Raw genomic sequence first — 22,572 nt, 5'->3', positions numbered from 1 at the left:
TAAGGGTATGATCAAAAATATGAACACAAGATTTTATTCCAGGAGACAAATTGATAAAATCCTTTCTAAGTTTATAGTAGGCCTTAAGAGCCTTATTATAAAGTTCAGTTTTAGCTAGATGAAAACTTCCAGATGCAGTAAAGTGAACACCCAAATATTTGTAATGAGCGACACAGTCAATCAAGTTATTCTGCAGTCGAAAATTCGCTTGAATTTTCCTTCCAGCCTTATTAAAAATTATGACTTTAGTCTTTTTAATATTAACTTTAAGGCACCAGTCAGCACAATATTTTTCTAGCTGATCAAGTCTACTTTGAAGCCCTGTGGCTGATGTTGACATAATCACAATATCATCTGCATACATCAAACAATTTAATTTCTCGGAGTGCAGGGAAACTGCATCCAGGCAGGAGTCAAGATAAGATATATGATATACTAGTATCTTATAAATATTTTTATATAAGATAGCTAGTATAATTTCTGAGATATCTTATATAGTTTATATGATATAGTTTTTTGTAATAATATAATTTACCGGCATATTTCTTCCATTTTACCTATCCTTTGAAGTTTTTACACCTCAAAATCATAAAACGGCGAAATTGTGTCCCTGGCGAATATGAGCGCCCACTTTATGTCTCTGCAAATCGTGATTGAAGAATAAATTTGGTTCGAATTTCGAAAACTGATTTCACAATTCTTTTCAAAATGGTCCAAGTATTCTTAAAATTGATTTATTTTTTTTGGTCCGAAATATCCTAATCTCGCTTCGAAATGTCCGCGACTGAATCTTTGTTTGCTAAATACTTTACCCATTTGCAAAGCACGACGGGAAATCGGGAAATTTAAACATGGAGGTTTGTATTTCAAATTTTCAAATATCCGATACTCTTACTTGATGTTTAATTCTTTGACTTTGGGTTTCTTATGTAGTACTTTAGTCATGTTAATGATGATTATTACCAATAAAGGAAGCCAAAACTTATATTGCATTTGATATACTTAAAGCACTTGAGCCACTTTCACTTTAGCGTCCCCACGCACCTGACTGTGAGGCTGACAAGGTTGTAAACAAATCTGCCGAAGTATTTTTTTGCTTATTTTCTTTAGAAATATTATATGCTTCCAGTTACACCAGTCATAACCATACTAAATGGGCGTGTGGGACAATTATATTATTCAAGACATTCCAAATACTATATATAACGTCATGAACAGGTTGTGCTTGTGGCTGTGGATAAACACCCACTTGGGTCATTGTTATTGACATTATGCATAGTATACCTGAATTGTCAATTTTCAGTTCTGCAATTCATCTACATTGTTGTTTAATGCTATGATGACCAGAGTCTGTCCAAATAATTAGGAAGTCTGGCAAGGCTATTTTTTTTCTCAATTAAACCTTCCTACGACAGTCACATGTATGATGTCATGAAGCTGAAGCTATATTTTACTTCTGGACTTTGAGAATGAATTTGGGGGGGAAATTTGAGACACAATTTAAGGTTGAAATCTTCATAGTGGGCCAGAAATTTTTGCAAGGTACATGTAACCATGGAAGTATTATATTGACAGGAACTACTACGACCAGACTTCAAACGTTTCATCTGTGATGCCGCGCGCAATTTAATGACATGTTAATTAGCTTGAAACATGGCACGTTATTTTCATACCAGCGTGTGGTGACCTACAATATTGTCATTATCGGTTGCTTTCGGGATTACAGAAATAAACGAAGAAATCGAATGTTGTGATAAATTCTTAGGAAACAGCAATCGGCAAACCTCGGCAGATTCCGCTACCTTACATCTGCATATGTGTGCCGATTGAGTGATTGATAGATTAATTCGACACATCATTAATTCTATAGAAAAACACATTGACGATGGAAATTTGTACCAAATTTATTGAATAAATGCCCCATTTTTATTGATTTATTTTTCGGTAGAAATTGGACTAATAGTATATGTAATATATATCGCAAGTTGTGATTATATAATAACTACTGTTAACTCCACTGAGTGGCACACATTTCCTGCATATTTAAGACGATTGTAAATGATCGTTCTGATAAAATCAAAAGATCAAAGAGATTTTAGATAAATGTAGGAATTATTAAGTTTCGCTCTAAATCCAGGTTAAGATCATTGGTTGGTATATACGAATGTTCAGCTGAACCCTGATGTGTTGTTGAAAATTTTTTTAATACTGCGACTCAAGGATTTGTATAGTGACATTATACAAATTCTTGTGCGACTGTTCAATAATATTTACCAGTATCATTTGGACGGTTTCATTTGGTCGGATAGTGATAACATGTTTTAGGGGACAAAAATGTATTATATAAATAGCTATATAACGTAGTTAGATCTCTGTTTTCCTCTGCTGTATTTTATTGATTGGTACTTGCTCGATTAATTTTCCAATTGTAAACTGGAAATTTCTAATTTCCAGGATTATCCAGTAACTTAACCATATATATTACCATGATGTAACAAAGTACCTTTTGTGTTCTTATCGATACAAAATATCCAAAACAAATAATAAAAAAAAATACGATTCTATATGATGTGGGCAAATAATATTTACTATATGAATTTGTAACTTTTCCCTGTTTTGAAAATTGTATATTTCATAACAATTTTTTATTTCATTATTCATGTATGTGTGTCTGTTTGATATTTTGTAATTGTTTGTTATATTTCATTGTATTATATGAGGGCCTCAGGGAAGATTAGCTTTACAGCTAACTGTGTAACCCTCTTTAAATAAAGAATTATTATTATTATTATTATTACTTAAATTTCAAAATTGTTTCCTAGATTTTCTAAAATATGTCACTTCCGTCGAGTATTAAATACCAAAATTTGAAAGACCTGAACTTCTGGTTATTAAAAATCGATGTTCCATCAAATTTTACCGATTTTGATATTTTATACTTTCCCAAAGTAATGTATTTTGGAATTTCTGGGAAACCATTTTGAAATTAAAAGTTTTGGGTGGTAAATGACCTTCAAAGGGTTGCTGCCTTCAAATTAGTCTAACCCAGTATACCTGCCAACTTTCCAAAATGCCAGGGGTTTTTATGTGCAAGATGGCTCTTATAAGCCTTCAAAACCTTCAAGAGGGCCTTTAATTATATTTTAATGTTGGTTTGGGGATTCTTTTTACTTTAAAAAGCCTGTAGCCATTGTAAATTAAATTGTTTTGTTTAAAATTGTGGACGAAATTGCTCTTTTAAAATTTCAATTTTGGCGCCTCCATGGGGGAAATCACCGGCAAATAGTAACAGTTGGCAGGTATGACCCAGCTACATTCTGCTTGTGCCTGTCCGAAGTCAGGAGCCTGTAAATCAGTGGTTGTCATTTTTTTTTTGCTGTGTAACACGTTTAAGTAAGTCCATGAATTATCTTGATTCTAATACATGTATGACTATATTATGTCTATTCCACTCTCTAACATGTAACAATTACTTTTTTAGGCAGAACAAGTTCTTCAAGAGAGAAGTAGAGGTAGAGGAAAAAAGGAATATTTAGTAAGATGGGAAGGAAAAGGACCAGAAAGTGATTCATGGGAAGCAGCTTCAAGTGTACCTCAAAAAATTGTCAAAAGATTTTCAGTAAGTTCAAAATTGCCAGAAAATTTTTCATGGTTGACTTGACAGTAAATCAGTATTGTCTGCAGGTTCTCATGTTTATAGTTTTAACTCCTATTAACTGATCACATGTTACATACAAATGTATTTCAAACATTCTTTCTCTTGATCATCAATGACCTTTGCTGATCCAGAAATAATTTTCAAGAAAAATATTAAACAAATAAAATTATACTGTAGTAAATGCCCTTCTTCTCAGTTCTGTGTTTAATACAGTGTTGTTTGTTTTCCTGATGCATCTGAAATTACCCTTTATCTACATGTGTGTGTGCAGAAGCATATTTATATTAAAGGATAGGTTCATATACAATTTTAATTCTGAAGGGATCCATGTACATGTTTTGGTTGGGTTTTTTTTTGGGTTGCAGTTTAATACACTGTATAAATTTATTATACTATCATACTTTTTCAGCAGAATATGACAGAAACATGCATGATGTAGGTCACATAAAAAAAATCATTTTATGATTGACTAAGCTAGTGAAGTTTATAATACAAAAGGCTCATCTTATTATACCCCCGCTTTGAAAAAAAGGGGGGTATACTGTTTTACCTCTGTCTGTCCTTCCATCAGTCTGTCAGTCAGTCCGTCCCATGAATATTTTTCGTCACATTTTTCTCAGGAACTACACTACCAGGATTTCTGAAATTTGGTTTCAGGCTTGATATAAGTCAGCTATACTGTGTGATGCGTTTTCAGATTCATCACTCAACAACTTCCTGTTTACCGAACACTTGTTTGATTTTACACATGATAGCCAAGTTGAAAATTTTTCATCACATTTTTCTCAGGAACTACAATACAAGGATTTCTGAAATTTGGTTTAAGGGTTAATATAAGTCAGCTATCCCGTGTGATGCGTTTTCAGATTCATTATTTTTTTTTTATACCTTTTTATAAGAAATGTAAACTGGTTAAACTGTATCTGTTATAACTCATTTATGATTTTTACAAGTTGAAAAGTGTTATACAGATGTCTGTTTTGAGTAACTGTCTAATAAATGTAAATATAGGCTAATATCTAAGTAATTATCTTTCAGTCACCAGGAAAGAAAACACCTGCCAAAAGGTCGAGAACTCGTTCAACATCCAGAGGCAGAGGAGGTCGCTCTAGATCAAAAACTCGTAAAGCCAGTAAATCACCTTCTAGGAGAAAATCTGCTCCTACTGGGGCTCCAACTAGACAGTCTAGAAGATCTGTTATAGAAACAAAGACTCCTGAAGCTGAAATTAGGACAGAAACCTTAACTTCAAAGGTATTTTTTGTCTAAGTAAAATTGAAATTTTGAAAATGAAATAAGAACAAATATATAAATATTATATAGCACCTTCAATGCTCCTCTTCATATTTTAATTGTCTTACATGTACTATGGAGAATGATAATGTTTTCATATTACATGTATCAGTCTCCATTATGAAACTGTATCCTATTGCATAAAATTGAGAATGGAAATGGGGAATGTGTCAAAGAGACAACAACCCGACCAAATAAAAAACAACAGCAGAAGGTCACCAACAGGTCTTCAATGTAGCGAGAAATTCCCGCACCCGGAGGCGTCCTTCAACTGGCCCCTAAACAAATATATACTAGTTCAGTGATAATGAACGCCATACTAATTTCCAAATTGTACACAAGAAACTAAAATTAAAATAATACAAGACTAACAAAGGCCAGAGGCTCCTGACTTGGGACAGGCGCAAAAATGCGGCGGGGTTAAACATGTTTGTGAGATCTCAACCCTCCCCCTATACCTCTAACCAATGTAGAAAAGTAAACGCATAACAATACGCACATTAAAATTCAGTTCAAGAGAAGTCCGAGTCTGATGTCAGAAGATGTAACCAAAGAAAATAAACAAAATGACAATAATACATAAATAACAACAGACTACTAGCAGTTAACTGACATGTCAGCTCCAGACTTCAATTAAACTGACTGAAAGATTATGATTTCATCATATGTACATCAGGCACAATCCTTCCCGTTAGGGGTTTAGTATCATACCATCATAACATATATGAGAAGAACATAACCCGTGTCATGCCAACAACTGTTTTTAGAATAAATGTGTTTAGTTCCGACGCAAAGACCTTATCAGTGACTCAATATTAACGCCAAAATATGCAATCTTTAATGACTTGACAACAGTATCGTAATTATATCCCTTCTTAATAAGTCTATTCAAAGGTTTTTTAAGTTTCTGAGGTGAATACTGACACCTTTGTGCTTTATAAAGAATATTTCCATAAAAAATTGGATGTGAAATACCTGAACGTATAAGAAGTCTGCATGTTGAGCTATATTTACGAATGATGTCTTTATACCGATGATAAAATTTAGTAAATGTTTTGACTAGTTTGTGATATCGAAAACCCTGGTGTAATAATTTTTCAGTTATACATAAATTTCTCTCGTTAAAATCTAAAACATTGTTACATACACGAGCGAATCGTACAAGTTGAGAAATATAAACACCGTAAGATGGTGACAAGGGAACGTCACCATCTAAAAACGGATAATTAACGATAGGAAATGAAAAATCATCCCTTTTATCATAAATTTTAGTATTCAGCTTTCCGTTAGTGATATAGATATCAAGATCGAGGAAAGGGCAGTGGTCATTGTTAGTATTAGCTTTATTTAAAGTAAGTTCAGCAGGATAAATTTCATTAATATACATACTGAAGTCGTCATTATTGAGAGCCAAAATATCATCCAAATATCTAAAAGTATTATTAAATTTGTTTATCAGATGTTGTTTTGATGGGTCTTTGCTTATTTTTGTCATAAATTGTAACTCATAACAATACAAAAAGAGGTCCGCAATAAGTGGTGCACAGTTAGTCCCCATTGGAATTCCGATAATCTGACGATATACGGAATCCCCAAAGCGAACAAAAATGTTATCTAGTAAAAATTCAAGGGCATATATAGTATCAAAGCATGTCCAATTAACATAGTTTTTTTGTTTATTGCTACTAAAAAATGACCTAAAAGAGTTTGAACATATATATTCACATTCTGATTTTTTGAATGCCCATTTAATTAGGTGTGTGAATTTTTTCTTAATGAGAATGTGAGGCAATGTGGTATACAGGGTAGAAAAATCAAAACTTTGAATAGATTCAAAATCACCAATATAAGCATGCAATTTATCAAGTACTTCCAACGAGTTCTTGACACTCCAAAAGTAATTTATTCCACTATTTTCGAAGGCCTTATTTGAACAATTTATTATAAGGTTTTTAATTGTACCAAGTGTGCTGGTAAGAAGAATAGACAATTTAGTAGTTGAACAATGGCTTGAAGACGAAATAAATCTATATTTGTAAGGGGTTTTGTGTAGCTTCGGAAGCCAATACATTGTTGGGACTTTCATTGTATTTGGCTCTGCTTGTAAAGCGGTGGCTAAAAGTTTATGTTTGTTACAGATTTCGTTTTCTGAAAATGCATGTTTATTTATATTAATGAAATAATAAATGCATTATAAATGTAATAAATGTTAAAAGAAAAGAAGTATAAAATAAAACTTTCCGTATATATGGAGTACATGAATACATGTATATACAGTGTTTTCCCTAGGCTATTCATGCATTGCGGTACCCCTATGCGTACAATTTAGGCAGCCATGCGTTTATCTTTCCGCAATGCATCCCGCTATGTGTGAAATTTTTATTATCTTGTAATATGAAGTGACAAGTGACAAAACTCTACAGGTGTTTCAAACTCACTGGACTGATAATTGATCATAATTAGATGCAACGCTCTGATATTACAACCACTTGGATTAGATAGAATAACATTCAAGCGTTTGATTACATAATAGAAATCGGGAGTTCAAATTGTTGTAATGATAAGTATTAAAGCCTGACACAGCTTCCAAATATCTTTCCGCGAAAAATAAAAAGTAAACCTTTTGCAGTATAAATTTTACGTTTTGAAATCATAAGTCTGACATCTTTAATTTATTGAAATTTTTATATCAAACGCAGTTGATTAGTTGTAACAGAGAATACATATCATTGGGTTGAAACATGATGTAACTTTGACCTCCGTAGCAGAGTTAAAAAAATGTATGGGTCACTGAATATTCACAATGTATTTCAGATCATCTGTTGTTTTGATGTCAAAGATTACTTTATATTTTAAACAGATCTTTCAAACTAATTTTAATCCAGAAGAAAGTAAAAACATTGCTTGACTGTACCTTCAGTTGAATATCTATATCCAAATCAAATTTATTAAAGCTGTAAGCCACGATCACAAATTGAATGCTTTGTTTACAATTGTTGAAAGCTATGTGCTTTTTGGCGGGAAATTGTGAAACCCCTTTTCATAACAGGAAACAGTTACATTTCATTGTTATTTATAGACAATAAGAATTTCATTTTGGAATCATTTTGATTAACTGCCAAGATTTATTCATGAAAAATTAATAATTTCTTGGGGTGAAACTGATAATACTTTTTATTAAAATAATCTACATCTAGGGGTATGGAAAGGGATGGGGGGTATTTTTTTTTCATAATATTACAAATATAAGTTAACCAGTCTGAAAATACATTGTTATTAAAATGGATTTTAATTCTGAAAAACTCAATATGTTTTTTTAATTCCTTTATTATTTCCATCATAATCAGAAACAAGCTACATGCATGTATAACAATGTATAAGGTATTTTGAACATATATTATTGGCTTTTATATAAGAACATTCAAGACTATTAATAAATATGTACCTGCAGTAAAAACAGACCTGGTAGAGCCTAAAAAGAATATACAGGGTCTGGGCCCTTGAAAAAAACCTTTTGGACCCAGACTGGCCTTTGGAGAAAATGTTAAGAATTGTTCCTGACTGTATTGCAGATTTTTGTGAAGTTTTTAAACTGACATGCACAATTCATTTATTCCTGACTGTATTGCAGATTTTTGTGAAGTTTTTAAACTGACATGCACAATTCATTTCACTAGTGTAATAAAAATAATTCTACAAAACAACGCTGCGCTCCACATTGCAAATTTACCTTATACCCATAAAAAAAATTCTAGGGAAGACACTGATATATTGTACATTATTATTTTGCAGACGGACATTTCACAGAATAACATTGGTATAGTAACAAGGACAGTGACGGAAGAGAAAACAGTTACTAGTTCTGTGAAAAAATCACCCATCAATAGATTTTCAGACTCTGCCCCAGCATGGAAACGAAATTTACCAGACGTTGGCCGATATTACAACTCAGATTATGCCATGATTATAGTATTTACCTGTGTCACTATAATAACACTAAGTTTTGTTTTGGAAAATAAAGTCGAGTAAGTTATTCTTTTAACATTTTAGAAAACTAAATACATGGTTTTAACATTCATTCAATAGATACATGTATAAGAAAATGAGGTATGAGTGCAGATGAGACAACTTTCCATCCAAGTCCTATTTTATAAAAGTAAACCATTATAGGTCAAAGTTTGGTCTCCAAAACGTCTCACCATCCTTTAGTTTGTTCTAACAGTTCTTTCTGAAATTAAAAAACCAACTCTACATAGAAAAAAGACCATATTGACAATGTTCACACAAACAAACATATTAACTTGTTATGTTGCTCTTCATCTTTAAGCTGGTTATATATCAATAGATATAGGAAGATGTGGTGTGAGTGCCAATGAGACAACTCTCCATACAAATAACAATTTAAAAAGTAAACCATTATAGGTTAAAGTACGGCCTTCAACACGGAGCCTTGGCTCACACCGAACAATAAGCTAAAAAGGGCCCCAAAATTACTAATGTAAAACCATTCAAACTGGAAAACCAACGGTCTAATCTATATAAACAAAACGAGAAACACGTATATATTACATAAACAAACGACAACTACTGTACATCAGATTCCTGACTTAGGACAGGTGCAAACATTTGCAGCGGGATTAAACGTTTTAATGGATTCAAACCTTCTCCCTTTTTCTGAAACAATAGCATAACATCACAACAAAGAAAAACATACGATAAAATATAAATTGGTAGACTTAACTCAATCAAAAAACCTATGATTAAACAATGAACGAATAAATTTGATCTGCGATATCTGAATACAAATGCACAGTTAATTAAATATTAGAGACATCAAGTATAATTATTTCATTTCAGCTTTGCAGCAATATGGGAATACTTAAAGAATCTTTTCAACAGTCTAGTTCTGATGATGACTAGTGTGTTTCCATCATCACCTGAAACCAAATCTACAGGTTCTCAGACAGGAAAATAGAAGAACATTGACCAAACATTTAGTGTATCGATCATAACCTGTGGCAGCTAATGTCATCGATCGCACATTTAACCATGTATTGAAATTACTATAGATGTAGAGTAGATACTTCATAGGCGAACTCTTGTCTGGTTCAGGTTGTCACTTTTATGAGAAGTCACTCACTGTCAGTATTTAAAAAAGATTTGTTTGAATACACACATTTTTCTTGTGACTTTATTGTCCTTAAACTTCATAGCAGCGTAGTAAATTGCATAAAACAGAAATTTTCTACATGAATGATTAGAATGACTTATTTTGATATTTTTAGATTGTTTTTTAACTTAAACATTAAATTTAAACGATCCATTTTAAAGCAGTGACTGAAATTTAAAAAAAAGAGTCAATTTGAGGTATTGGTATATTTTCTGAAAGTGATTGTTACATATTATGTGCCTTGTGTTCAGATATAAAGCTTCATAAATCTTTCATTTTACATTTTACTGTAGAGGGTTAAACTGATTTGTTTAAGATTTATAGAAATTGAAAGGGAAGATATTTATGACTAAAACAAAGTCAATTAAGAATACCTATTAAAACTTTTTTTTTTACAGACAATCTTTTCTGGAATAATAGGCAATAAAGAGGAGATTTTTTAAAATGATGTAAATACATGTAATGACATTTTGTAAATACTTTTTTGTTTCATGAATTTTTCAATCCAGTATAAATTGAAACATTGCATACTTTTTATATATAATGATAAATATATTATGTACGAAATAGTGCTTTTATAAGATATCAATTTAATAAGCTTAGCTACGCAAAATTTATTTGCACCAAATTTTCTTAATATTTGTTGAGTATTTTAGTTTAGAAAATATAAGTTTTACAGTAAAACAGCTACAAGTGATATCAATATTGTGTTTTAAATTTTTTAGGTTGCATTTTGAGTTTTTAATTATTTTGTCTTTGCTTTACTTTTTGTCAGCATTATGATAGCGGTGTTTCAATAAAAATTTTTAAACTGTTGTACTTTACATGTGTTTTTTTTTTTTCTAGATTTTATTTATTTTGTCAGTCTGAAAGATGCTTTGCTTTATGGAAGAAAAAGGGAACAAGTGCAAAAAAAAAAAATAACTAAGAAAATGATACTTCTCTCACACTTTATAAATTATAATGTTCAGTGAATCAATTTGAAGTTAATAAGAAGTGCTTAACTAAATTGGAGAAAAAATGAGTTTGAGTATATCATAGATTCAAAAGGGGTATTTTTTCATAAACCTTAAATATATTAAGATCTAATGAGATGGTTGTTCATGATTTTCCATATGGGACTTGCACACTCTTTTTTAGACAGGATTTTGGGATGTTTTTGTTATAAATCCTTATTGTCAATCAAAGTTTCATTTAAATCCACCTACATTTTATATTTTTTAAACCAATCCATGTTTTCATGTGGTAAAACATTTGATAGATGTATTTTATTTGTGAAATTTTCATATAAATGTCTTCTTTTTACCTGTATCATATACATCATAAATAAATGTAATATACTTAACAAATCTTTTTATCATTTAGAGCCATTCCATTCTAAAATAGTTTTTTTCAGCAAATGTTTGATTCGCTTGTTTGTTTTATGAAGTTAAGACTACAGAACAAAAATACAAACATACTTGTCAAATATTATATACTGCTTGAAATTAAGTAGTTTTTTTCTGATTTAATTCAGAATAACTAAAGGGATGCTGTAATGAAATCATAAAAATGGCATGCAAATGTATAAATATTAAAGATGTTGTATGATTGCCAATAAGACAACTCTCAACTAGAGACCAAATAAGGTAATGGTGAATTAATATTGTCCATAATTCTGTACTTTATTACACATTTATTACTAATGAGATGACATGCAAGTTTGAAATGACCCTGTAATCTCAACGTCCGCTTCCAAATTGACACTGAAACCATTTTTTTTTGTCTCGTCAAAACCGGATGTTTCAGAAGGCATCCCTAAAAGAGGGGCTTAAAAGAGGGGCGATAGATACCAGAGGAACATCCAACTCATAGATCAAAAACAAACTGACAGCGCCATGGCTGCAAAAGAAAAAGACAAACAGACAAACAATAGTACACAAAATGCAACATAGAAAATTAAAGACTAAGCAACACAGTTCCCACCAAAAACTTTGAGTGATCTCAGTTGCTACTGATGGGTACACATGTGGCATCTGTCATTGCTCATGTCATAACAAACCAGGTAAATATTCTAATTCTTTAGGTCACATTCATGAAAAAGGAACCGAATTGTAGCAAGGATCATATCCAAAATATACAAATTTTGAATGTTTGTGATTAGGTCAGTTATAGCAGAACCATTTCAATAAAAATTTGGGAGGCCCCAGAGATTATATGTCCTGCAAACTTGGTCCTGGTTCATTAATTGAATGATTTACATAGTTCACATTCGAAATTGTTGCTATTGTACTATCAAAGTTTGGTACATGGTACAAATCACTGTTTCTAAAGTTAAAACAGATGAACAACACAAAAAGTAACTTGGTCAGAGCGAAATAAATACCACACAGTACAGTATTGGTGCTGCCTATAAAGATGTGTTCACAGATAGAGTTATTTTGTTGCTTCGCCTACTGAAAATTAGACTTTTACTCTAGCCTTCGTTGTTTGTCGAAAAAGCGAAATATAGTGATCCTTCATTCCGCCTCTTTTTAAGCATTTTTGTAGTTTCCAAACTATAACTTGCGTGTAAGTGTATGGATCTCTCTGACATTGTACCAAAATATAAGTTTTATGGTTTGCTACTGACCCCCTATGGATCCATAGAGGGTAAGTAAAATCTATAGCAGGTGAGGCCCGAGGGCAAATCCCTATGGATTTTATTCACTCTGTGATTAAAGTTTTTGAAATTTTGTTAACTTTCTTAAACTATCCTGTATTTCTACCAAACATAGACAGAAGCTTGTTTATGATCACAAGATTATCCAGAAGTAAATATTGTAAAAAAAAATCCTGTTTATCCATATTGAACCAGTGGCGTAGCTAGGTAATTTTTACATGTACACCCGAATTTCGGTGAGGGGCCTGAAGGCCCTACGGGTCCAGGCCAAAGAATCTCCTGGTATGGGATTGGAGGGACGAAGCCTCTGGGAGTTTATGAGTTATCGATAATGACACATCATTCCTGTCTTTGATTCAAAATGGTTTATTTTTAGTGGAAGAAGACGTCAAGTCTTCTGAAGACTTAAGGGGCCGACCATTGGCTTTGAGTATCCGTATGCCGCATTCATTTCGTGTATTACAATTTCAAAACAACTTAGATTCCTGACACCGATTTTTACACATGATTGGGCATCTGAATCATTTAATTTGTAAATTATGATTGTAAAACAATCACTATCGTAAATATGACCATTTTATTTATGTAAATTATTAGATTTCATCTCATCCACATGAACGTAATTTGTTTACTTGTAACAGGATGTTTTAACTGTTGATATTTGTATTACGCATGCGTGAATTTGGTATCGGTACAACTCGCCCTGTTTACAAGTTCGCCCTTGAAGTTACGAATTTGCAATCCTGCAGACAAGAAGATTTTATTTTTTATGTTTAATCTATTCAATGTGTTTATTTCAATTTTAATGACGGTCATTGGCTTAATTTGGAGTTAACGTCCAAACCAGTTGATAAGAATAACCAAAATAATGACAGAACAAAGAATTATAGAAATGATGACCCCCCCCACTAAACTCCCTGTTGCCCCTAATCCGACCAGACCCTCATTTATCACTGTGACATATAGTTTTGTTTTATATATCTAACTGTTTTTGTCTTCAAAAAGAATATTTTATTTGTGTAGTGAGTGTACAAATTGTTGTTAATTAAAAAGTCGTAATTAAATTTAATTTCAATGAAAGAATGTATTTGAAGGCTTGCCTCCCTGTGCGATATGTTATTAATCGGTGACCAGATCGTCTGATTTAAATTGCAAAAAGATAAGCCCAGCTGTCGGTATAAAACTGAAAAATGAACGAAAAAAACTTTTGCTTCAGAAATTAACCATGAAAAAAAAACTTTATTAGCACTAACGCATTAAGAATAAATGGTTATGGCAACAAATTAAAGTTAAATTAAATTCGACGAAGGTTTAACAAAGTAATTGATATGTAACAAATTTAAACCTAAGACTGTAAATGCAAAAAGAAATTCCTTTTATCCATAAAATACGGAAAAACTCATCATATATAAACAGTTTTTGTCCAGCTATAAACGTAAAATTTTACGGTTTTACAAAGTTATTGATATCTTAAAACTTTATCCACATAATGAACCTATATGTACATAGTTATAATATTGGCACCGCCGTCGAAATTTACGATCGAAATGTCTTGCTTTCGCGACATCAATGTCAATAGCTCAACAAAAAATGCAAACCTCATATCGAATCTTATCAAATTATGAATTGTATAAAAAAAAAATGAAAGTCAGTATAGAATTAACGGTAGATTTAGATTTTGAGAGAAAATAAACAAATACAAATTATGATACAAATGTTCGTACTTTTATTCGAAATTACAAGCCACTGAAGAAAGACTAAGAATGTTGGTGTACTTCTATTTTTATTCCTAGATGAAAATATTTTTTTTACCAAATTCTAGTGTACGCCCGGGCGTTTTGACGTATATGTAGCTACGCGCATGTGAACTAATATAAATGGACTTAGTTTTTCTGCCAGTAAACATTACATTCACTCTGTGGTTAAAGTTTTGAAAATTTAACAACTTTTTTTAAACTATCCTGGATTTCTACCAAACTTGGACAGCAACTTATCTATGATCTTAAGATAGTATCAAGATTTAAATTTTGTACAAAAAATCCTGTTTTTCCGTATTTTGCTTCATGATAATCCATTTATCATCCATTTATCATAAGTTTTTCTGCCGTTAACATTACATTCACTCTGTGGTTAAAGTTTTTAAAATTTAATAACTTTTTTAAACTATCCTTTATTTCTACAAAACTTGGACAGTAGCTTGTCTATGGTCGTAAGATAGCATCAAGAAGTAAATTACTTCATGATAAATAGACTTAGTTTTTCTTCCATTTAACATAACATTCACTCTGTTAAAGTTTAAAAAAAAATAAATAATTTCTTTAACTATCCTGGATTTCTACCAAACTTGGACAGAAACTTGTTCATGATCAAAAGCTAGTATGCAGAAGGAAATTTTGCAAAAATATATTTCAAGTTTTTCAGTATGTGACTTAGTTTTCTTCCAGTTAACATTACATACAGCACAGTCTGCAGTTAAACATGTTAAAGTTCTTAAAACATTAATTACATTCATAAAGTAGGCGAGACACTGGGTTTGTGGAACCCTTACATTTTTATTTTTTTATTTGTTCTGGGTTTACAAAGTACATAAGTGGTTACAAAAAGTGCCTTTTCCTGCAAAGTTTCTTAAATTGGCTTGTATCACATTGAGATATGACCGTAATTCATTTTGTAAAATTTGTCCTGTTCATAGTAAGCGAAGTCATGACCACTGATCAGTTTCTTGTACATTCAAATGCAAGTGAGATCTGATAATAATGCTATATAGGTTAATCACAAGCAACCAGGAAAAACTTTAAATTAGTTTCTTTCCATGTATAGATTGATTGATTGTTGGTTGCTGAACATCCAGTGGCTATTTCCTGTATAGAATAAACTCATCATAGATACGAGGACTAAATTTTTTATATACGCCAGACGCGCATTTTGTCTACTCGAATCTAAAAAAGTTAAAAGGCCAAATAAAGTACGAAGTTGAAGAGCATTGAGGACCAAAATTCCTAAAAGTTTTGCCAAATACAATGTTATACTGGCCTTAAGCTTAAAGAGATCTTCAGGTTGTGTTTTGATTTTTGACAACAAGCAGGCACAAAACATCCCAACTAAACTATATGCTTAAATTCCATGGTGTGTTTCTACCAGGAAACACATTCAATTAGTTTCCTTCCATGTATAGATTGATTGATTGTTGGTTGCTGAACATCCAGTGGCTATTTCCTGTGAAGAATATAATGTTATATTTGCCTTAAGCTTTAAGAGAACTTCAGATTGTGTTTTGATTTTTGACAACTAGCAGGCAAAAAACATCCCTAAGTAAACTATATGCATAAATTTCATGGTGTTTGTCTGCCTTTTTGGATGATCTCACTTTCTGACTGCACAGGATAAAAGTACAATTAATATAAAGTAGACTTGCAAAATTGGTACTATGTATTTATCATTTTGTCCCTTGATATCTAAATGAGAAATTCATCCAGTTCAACCTATGAAATAGATTATAGAAATTAGACAAGCTTGCAGATTGGTAGCAACATTTTGACGTCTTAGATAACAAGAAGTTAGAAAACTGCCAACTGAATGAGGTTGTTTTTATTCAAAAACATATTTTTAATAATCACATTAAAAAAACTGTTTATCATATACATGCATCATTTAGAAAAAAAACCTATTATATTACAGCAAGGAGGTTATATGACAGATTTACTGATGTTATAGTTTTAATCACGAAGGAAAGGATTTTAGTGGAGTATACTTATGACATTTTGGGCCAGTGTTTCATTGAAACAGGTGTCAAGATCTTGTATGAATGGGAGTGGACTTTAGGTTAACGTCGATGAGACAGCGACCTAACAAAACAACCTAAAAGTTTGGTTCATCTCATCATTTTCGCAATTCTGACGATAATACTTTTCACAAACATTTTAAAAACGGGGAAAACGCTTCAGCATTTTTTATTCAGGTTAAGGAGTTTATTTTATTTTACAAGGTTAAATACATAATATCTATTAATTTACCCCACACCTGATATTTTTTTTTTACTTCAAATAAAACAGCAACTGTTTTGTCAATTAAGTACATTGAACCATGAAACTGACTTCTAACCTCTTTTGATACTTATCTGTGGGAGTTCAAATGTTTTGATGTATTCATTGATGAAGTTTCATTTTACCATTAAATATTATTTACAAAGTTCAGCAAACTATGTCATAACAAGGCCGTATACAACATAGATCGAATGCTATATAAGCACACCCCAGCACTCGTTAGTTATGAGAATGATTAGAAAATGTCACGTCCACGAACAGCAGTAGTCAGTCTCTCATCTTTCATCTGCGACCAATTGAATAAGTTTATATTTAAAAATCGTCTTTATGTCTAAAAAAAACTTGGCACATCCACTGGGAAACAATGGCCCCCTTTTTTAAATATCACAGAAAATTTAGGAAATATTTGTATACCAAAAATTAAAAACATCCTTAGAGCTTATGTAAATCGGCGATAATTTTTATCGTTGACATCAGAGACATAGTTTCATTACTATAAGTGCCTAACAAGATTTTGTGAGGTAGACGAAATTGACTTTAAAACGATCGTATTGACTTTTGATGTCCAGAAATAGGCAGATCGAACATATTTTGACTTTATTTACTGACTTCTTAAGTTTGGGATTAATTGTAATTAACACATTCCAATGAGACTGAAAAATGCTTTTTTTTTTGTTATGATAAATAATAATTTTACCTGCCGTAGTCGTGCGTAAAATATATTTCGGCATTTCTCTTAAGAAATGACTTGTTTAATGGAACAAAAGGTCTTATTTGTAAACTTTCTCTTTTATCTCCACAATAGGCTTTTAAAAAAGAATCTTTCGACTGTGTATTCAGAAAATTTTGTGAAAATAGAAGAAGTGGCAATTCTTACCTTTCATACCTTAACTTTCATTGATAAAACATAATATTGACTCGTCCAGTGTCCAGTTTGAAGGTAATTTTAGTTACCGTACACATTCATGCACGTTATAATTAATCAATAGTCATGTATGAAAGGCATAAACAAGTTTGAAGGTAAACTAATAACAACTTAATCCAATCAAATTGCCTACGATTCAATAATAATGACCAGTCCACATCATAAAATGTATAGGGGTAAACTGGGTAGGGAGAAAATGTCAGATATTTTAAGTTCATTATTTTGCAACAACGAATAAAAATTTGTTAACCAATAGATTTGCTATAATTTCATAAACATGTCATTCTGTATTGGTATAGATTTTGGATCTTTTATTTGCGTATTTAAGGCTGTAAAAAGTTTGGCCTTCAAAAGTCAACATAATCATTGACTTTATACAGAAAATTCGCCTTTTTAAAACATTGTATGTATCACGAATAATACTCGACAACAAAGTAAAATCATTTCTTAAAACACTGCAAAAAAAAAATCATTCTGATTGATACAGTGGTATTGTCATAAATTGCGCTGGAGTGAACAGTGGTACAGCAAACGTCGAATTCCCTCACACAATGTTATCACACACTATATCCCTAATTGAAATTTTAGAGTACAAGTGTTTCCTCTACCTAGCTATTAAATTGTTGTCAGTAGCTGTATATATATATCACGCTTAAATTTATTCTTTAAGCAAGTTAAGTTTAGTTTTGTTTCAAAATTCATTTCAACACCTAAAGTACCTCGTAAAAACTGAAAATATATGAATATAGGCACAGAATATATATAATTTTTTTTTTAACTTACGCATTTTTAGAATTCAGTCGTCAAGAATTACAAATATTATAAGGAATGCTGTTAATGGAAAGTATGCTCGAATTCAATTTTTTGTTTTGGTAATTTTCGCGGGTATATATCAAAGATAATATATGTCACCTAAGATTGACCACAAACTTATATGTCCATAGATTTTGGAAAATGAGTGATTTCTTTTTGCATTATAGGGTTGCTGTATCATTTAAAATATGCTTTGCTAAGGATTTACTTTATGTACATGTAGCAAGAAAACGAGAATTAGGTACCATGTATTTATCGTTTTATCACCTACTTTTTTTTTTAATAAAAATAGATATCACTGACATCAAATTATATTTCGCAAATGTATAGTACATCTCTCTTCTCACATATGCCTCGTATACATTTTATTTTGAGAAAAGGGATTTTCCAAATCCTGCAGCGCAAATAAAAATGAATAAAAAAGAAGCCTAAGTTGTGCGACACTTTTTTTCATAATCTCGGAAACAGCATGTTATTAGCTTCCTTTTGACTAAGTGTTTTAAAGATATGTGCTGGTCTCGCTTGTAGCTAGCTTTACTTACAATAGATATGAATACATAATTATTAAATAAGATTTATCACAGTGAAATCTATTTTAGCAATCCGATTAAAATACATATCCTAGGTGTGTCCAAGCTTTGCTGTCAAGCCTTGTGAATTTAGTAGAATTCTGATCAAAGTAAACATTCATGCTATATTTATGACTAAGGAATGATTCCTTTTCAATATTCCATATCAATATTAGCGCGCATTTTAGGAACTGGTTCAACAGAAATCATATCTCATTAAACATGTTAAAATAACGCACTATATCTACATCTTGGGAATTTTCTTAAGCGGTAACTATAAGTGACAATTTTGATTTTTCAAGACAAGACAAAGGCAGAGGCGAATGGAGCCTTTTTTGATAAGAAAATTGTTAGATTAAGTAAAAAAACCCATTCAATTAAATATTTTTTCAGATAAGTTTAATATGTATTCTTCAGCATCTCTATGGCGTACGGAAAGGGTCAAAAGTAAAAAGAGCAGCTTAACTGAAGACCATATACTACATTGTATTGTATGCCTCTGATATGATTACAACGAGTATCAACTACATGTTGATTAAAGCATTAACATAATAAAGAGTCATAATTATAGTGTTGTTCTAAATTCTACATGACAATTGTCAAAAGCATAAGCTATATTTTACGTACCAAATGGGCCAATATATATTTGTCTGGTTATGCTGCATCTTAATCGCATATGCTATATTCCAAACACTGACTATGCTATATTTTCAAATTGTAGCATATGCTGTACTATTTCAAACACATCAATAAAGGGTCAAAACTCGAAAGTAGCATAGGCAGTATAATCTGTTTTGATTGGACTATATATCAGATAGATTACATATGAAATTTTGTAAATTATTACTAGGTATGGGGAAAAGAGCAACAAACCTTGCCACTCTTTCAGAACTTGGGAGATTTCCTTTACATTTTGATATCACCAAATCTATGATCAGATACTGGCACCGGCTTGAAAAATTGGGTTCATCCTTTCCCTTACTAAAAGATGCATATTTAGAGTCAAAGCTATTATTTGAATCAAAAATTCCCTCTTGGTATGGATCTTTAAACTATTTGCAAAAAAAAATTAATGGTGTTGACAGTCTAACCTTTGCAAGCAACTTTAGATTCAAAATTTTAATTAAAAAGTTTTTGTATGAGCACTATGAAATACAGTGGAGAAACCAAATCCACAATTGTGCTGATGGGAAGCTTTGTAGCTATAGCACTTTTAAGACTCATTTTGGTCTTGAAAGATACCTTACTATATTACAATCACCTGAGCAGAGGAGAAATTTCACTCGATTGCGTATTTCTTCTCACAGACTAAGAATTGAACAAGGTCGCTATCAGGGTACTCTCCGACAAGACAGAATATGTCTCAGGTGCACCTCAAATGAAGTTGATGATGAAAAACATTTTTTATTCTCATGTACATCATCACAAGATAAGAGAAATTATTTGAATTCCACTATTGACTTACTATGCCCAAACTTTAAGCATTTGATTCCTAGCCAAAAACTGATATGGCTTCTTAATGTAGAGAATCTTGATATTTTGATATCTGTCTGTGAGTTAATTGATGAAGATAAAATATAACTTTAAAGATAAATATTTAATCAGGCTTTCTGCACTAGGCACCAGGTTGGCATGGTGGGGTACAGGACACATCGTGCAAGTTCTATTACCTTCTTGTTTGCGATATTATTTTTTTTTTTTATTAAACTGGTAATATTTTATCTTTTTTGTAATTTGTGCACTTTGGCATGTCAATTAGCATTGTCCCTTGGTGCCTCTTGCAGTTGTGTCACTTAAATAGTACTGACTCCTCTGCACCAGGCACGAGGATGACATACCATTTATGTGCAACTTCTTACAATATCTTACCATATCATTAATGTCCCGAAACACATTTTAATATGCACCCACCATGCCATATAGCACCGTCCCTAGGTGCCTCTTGCAGTTCAGCTAGATATATTTAGCCTACTCACAGTATTCTTTTTTGTTACTTTCCAGAGGTGTGCCTGAGACAAAGGTTTTATATATATACTAATATGTGATAACTGTTGTTTCTTATTTGTGTTTGTAACTATGTGTTGTTTATTATATTTGTAAAAGAATATTATATTACAATGATATTATATTATGCTCCTTGTGAGCCCATTTTATGGAAATAAAGCATCTTCTTCTTCTTCTTCTTCTTCTTATATCTAACTAATGGAAGGCGTTTGGACGATTAAGCTGCATATATGTTGTTTATTACAGCATAGGCCGCATTTAATATACATGAATTATAGCTTAAGCTGTAGTTTATATAGCATATGCTGTATTAATTGTAGCATATGCGAAATAATTAATTCTTGACACATCTCCACCGGTCTTAAGTATGCTAGTATTCTCCCACAGTTTAATACAACTTATGAATCATCTTATACTTGCAAGGAGCTTGGAGAAATTCTTTTGGAGCGGGACTTCTACCTGTTCAGTCGTCCTGGGCACCTTAAGTCATTTCAGTGCCCGGTATTTTGATGACTATCAATTATTATCTTTTCGTCGTATTCTCAGCCTTGAACGTATGTTTTTCATTGACTGGCATTCATCGGGCTAATCTTTTGTTCTACAATTTCCCCCATGTTTTTCACTGGATATGCTGGAAAGAAATCTTCAAGTTATACAAATTTATCACCTTTTTAATATTAAGGGGCATTACCTGTCATAATAATGCTCACCGATTTGACTCAAAATCTAATATTTTATTTATAACATACTACAACACATATCCAAATTACAATAAATCTGAAATAAACAGTAAAAGATGCATGTACTCGATAATTTATATCAGAATTTCATGTTGTTGGTCAAGTTTTTTTTAGACTAGACGCCATCGAGATGACATCCGAAGACTGCCGACGGTCACATAACCATCCTTCTTCTTTTGTTACAGAAAACCATCAACGTACTGATGTTTACTTTCCGGCGCATGCCTGGTAAATGTTTTTTAATAAATTTATGTTGATAATTTTTGTCAACACTGCCTATGCTACCATGCAGGCGATATAAACATTAAAGTTTTTTATAAGCAACCTTTTTATGTCTGGTTGGTCAAGTTGTTGTTATAGATTTAAGAAAAAAAATAATTATCGTTATTACCTGTTAAGAATGCGGGTTTTTGTGGATCGAAACTGACAGTCAACAAAATGGTTCACCTTCGTTTCATTTTCCGGATCTGAGAATGTTGACATTCTTTTCCTTTTCATAATAAACACGACTTATACGAAATCTATAGATAATTGATTTAATTAAAAGTCACATGAATACGGATTCAATGAGGTCGAATTGTTCACTTGCAAGTGAATAATTCATCAGCGATGTTTATTTGTTTATTTTGAGTCTATAATGACTGATAAAGCGAATTATTATTTCATTATGCTTTTATAAATGATTGAAATACACTGAAACATATTTTAGTTTATAT

The 22,572-nt window shown here is 31.7% G+C and overlaps 1 protein-coding gene across 1 annotated transcript; it reads left to right on the top strand.

Annotated features, from left to right (window-relative positions):
* Window positions 1-771: 771 nt before the first annotated feature.
* On the top strand, window positions 772-11,470 carry LOC139523953 (chromobox protein homolog 2-like). The gene is made up of 5 exons (XM_071318402.1): window positions 772-857; window positions 3,482-3,619; window positions 4,697-4,912; window positions 8,744-8,976; window positions 9,809-11,470. Exons 1-5 carry the CDS (start codon window positions 852-854, stop codon window positions 9,924-9,926), a joined length of 711 nt encoding a protein of 236 aa, XP_071174503.1. The 5' UTR covers window positions 772-851; the 3' UTR covers window positions 9,927-11,470.
* The last annotated feature ends 11,102 nt before the right edge of the window (window positions 11,471-22,572 follow it).

This window comes from Mytilus edulis, chromosome 5 (genome assembly GCF_963676685.1).
Source record: "Mytilus edulis chromosome 5, xbMytEdul2.2, whole genome shotgun sequence".
Lineage (NCBI taxonomy): Eukaryota > Metazoa > Mollusca > Bivalvia > Mytilida > Mytilidae > Mytilus > Mytilus edulis.
The sequence above is the reverse complement of the archived record's forward strand: the minus strand, read 5'-3'. Positions and strand labels throughout refer to the sequence as shown.

Coding starts and splice junctions, on each gene's coding strand:
- LOC139523953 (XM_071318402.1), top strand. Junction 3,620..4,696: donor AAATTGTCAAAAGATTTTCA/GTAAGTTCAAAA, acceptor ATTATCTTTCAG/TCACCAGGAAAGAAAACACC. Junction 4,913..8,743: donor CAGAAACCTTAACTTCAAAG/GTATTTTTTGTC, acceptor ATTATTTTGCAG/ACGGACATTTCACAGAATAA.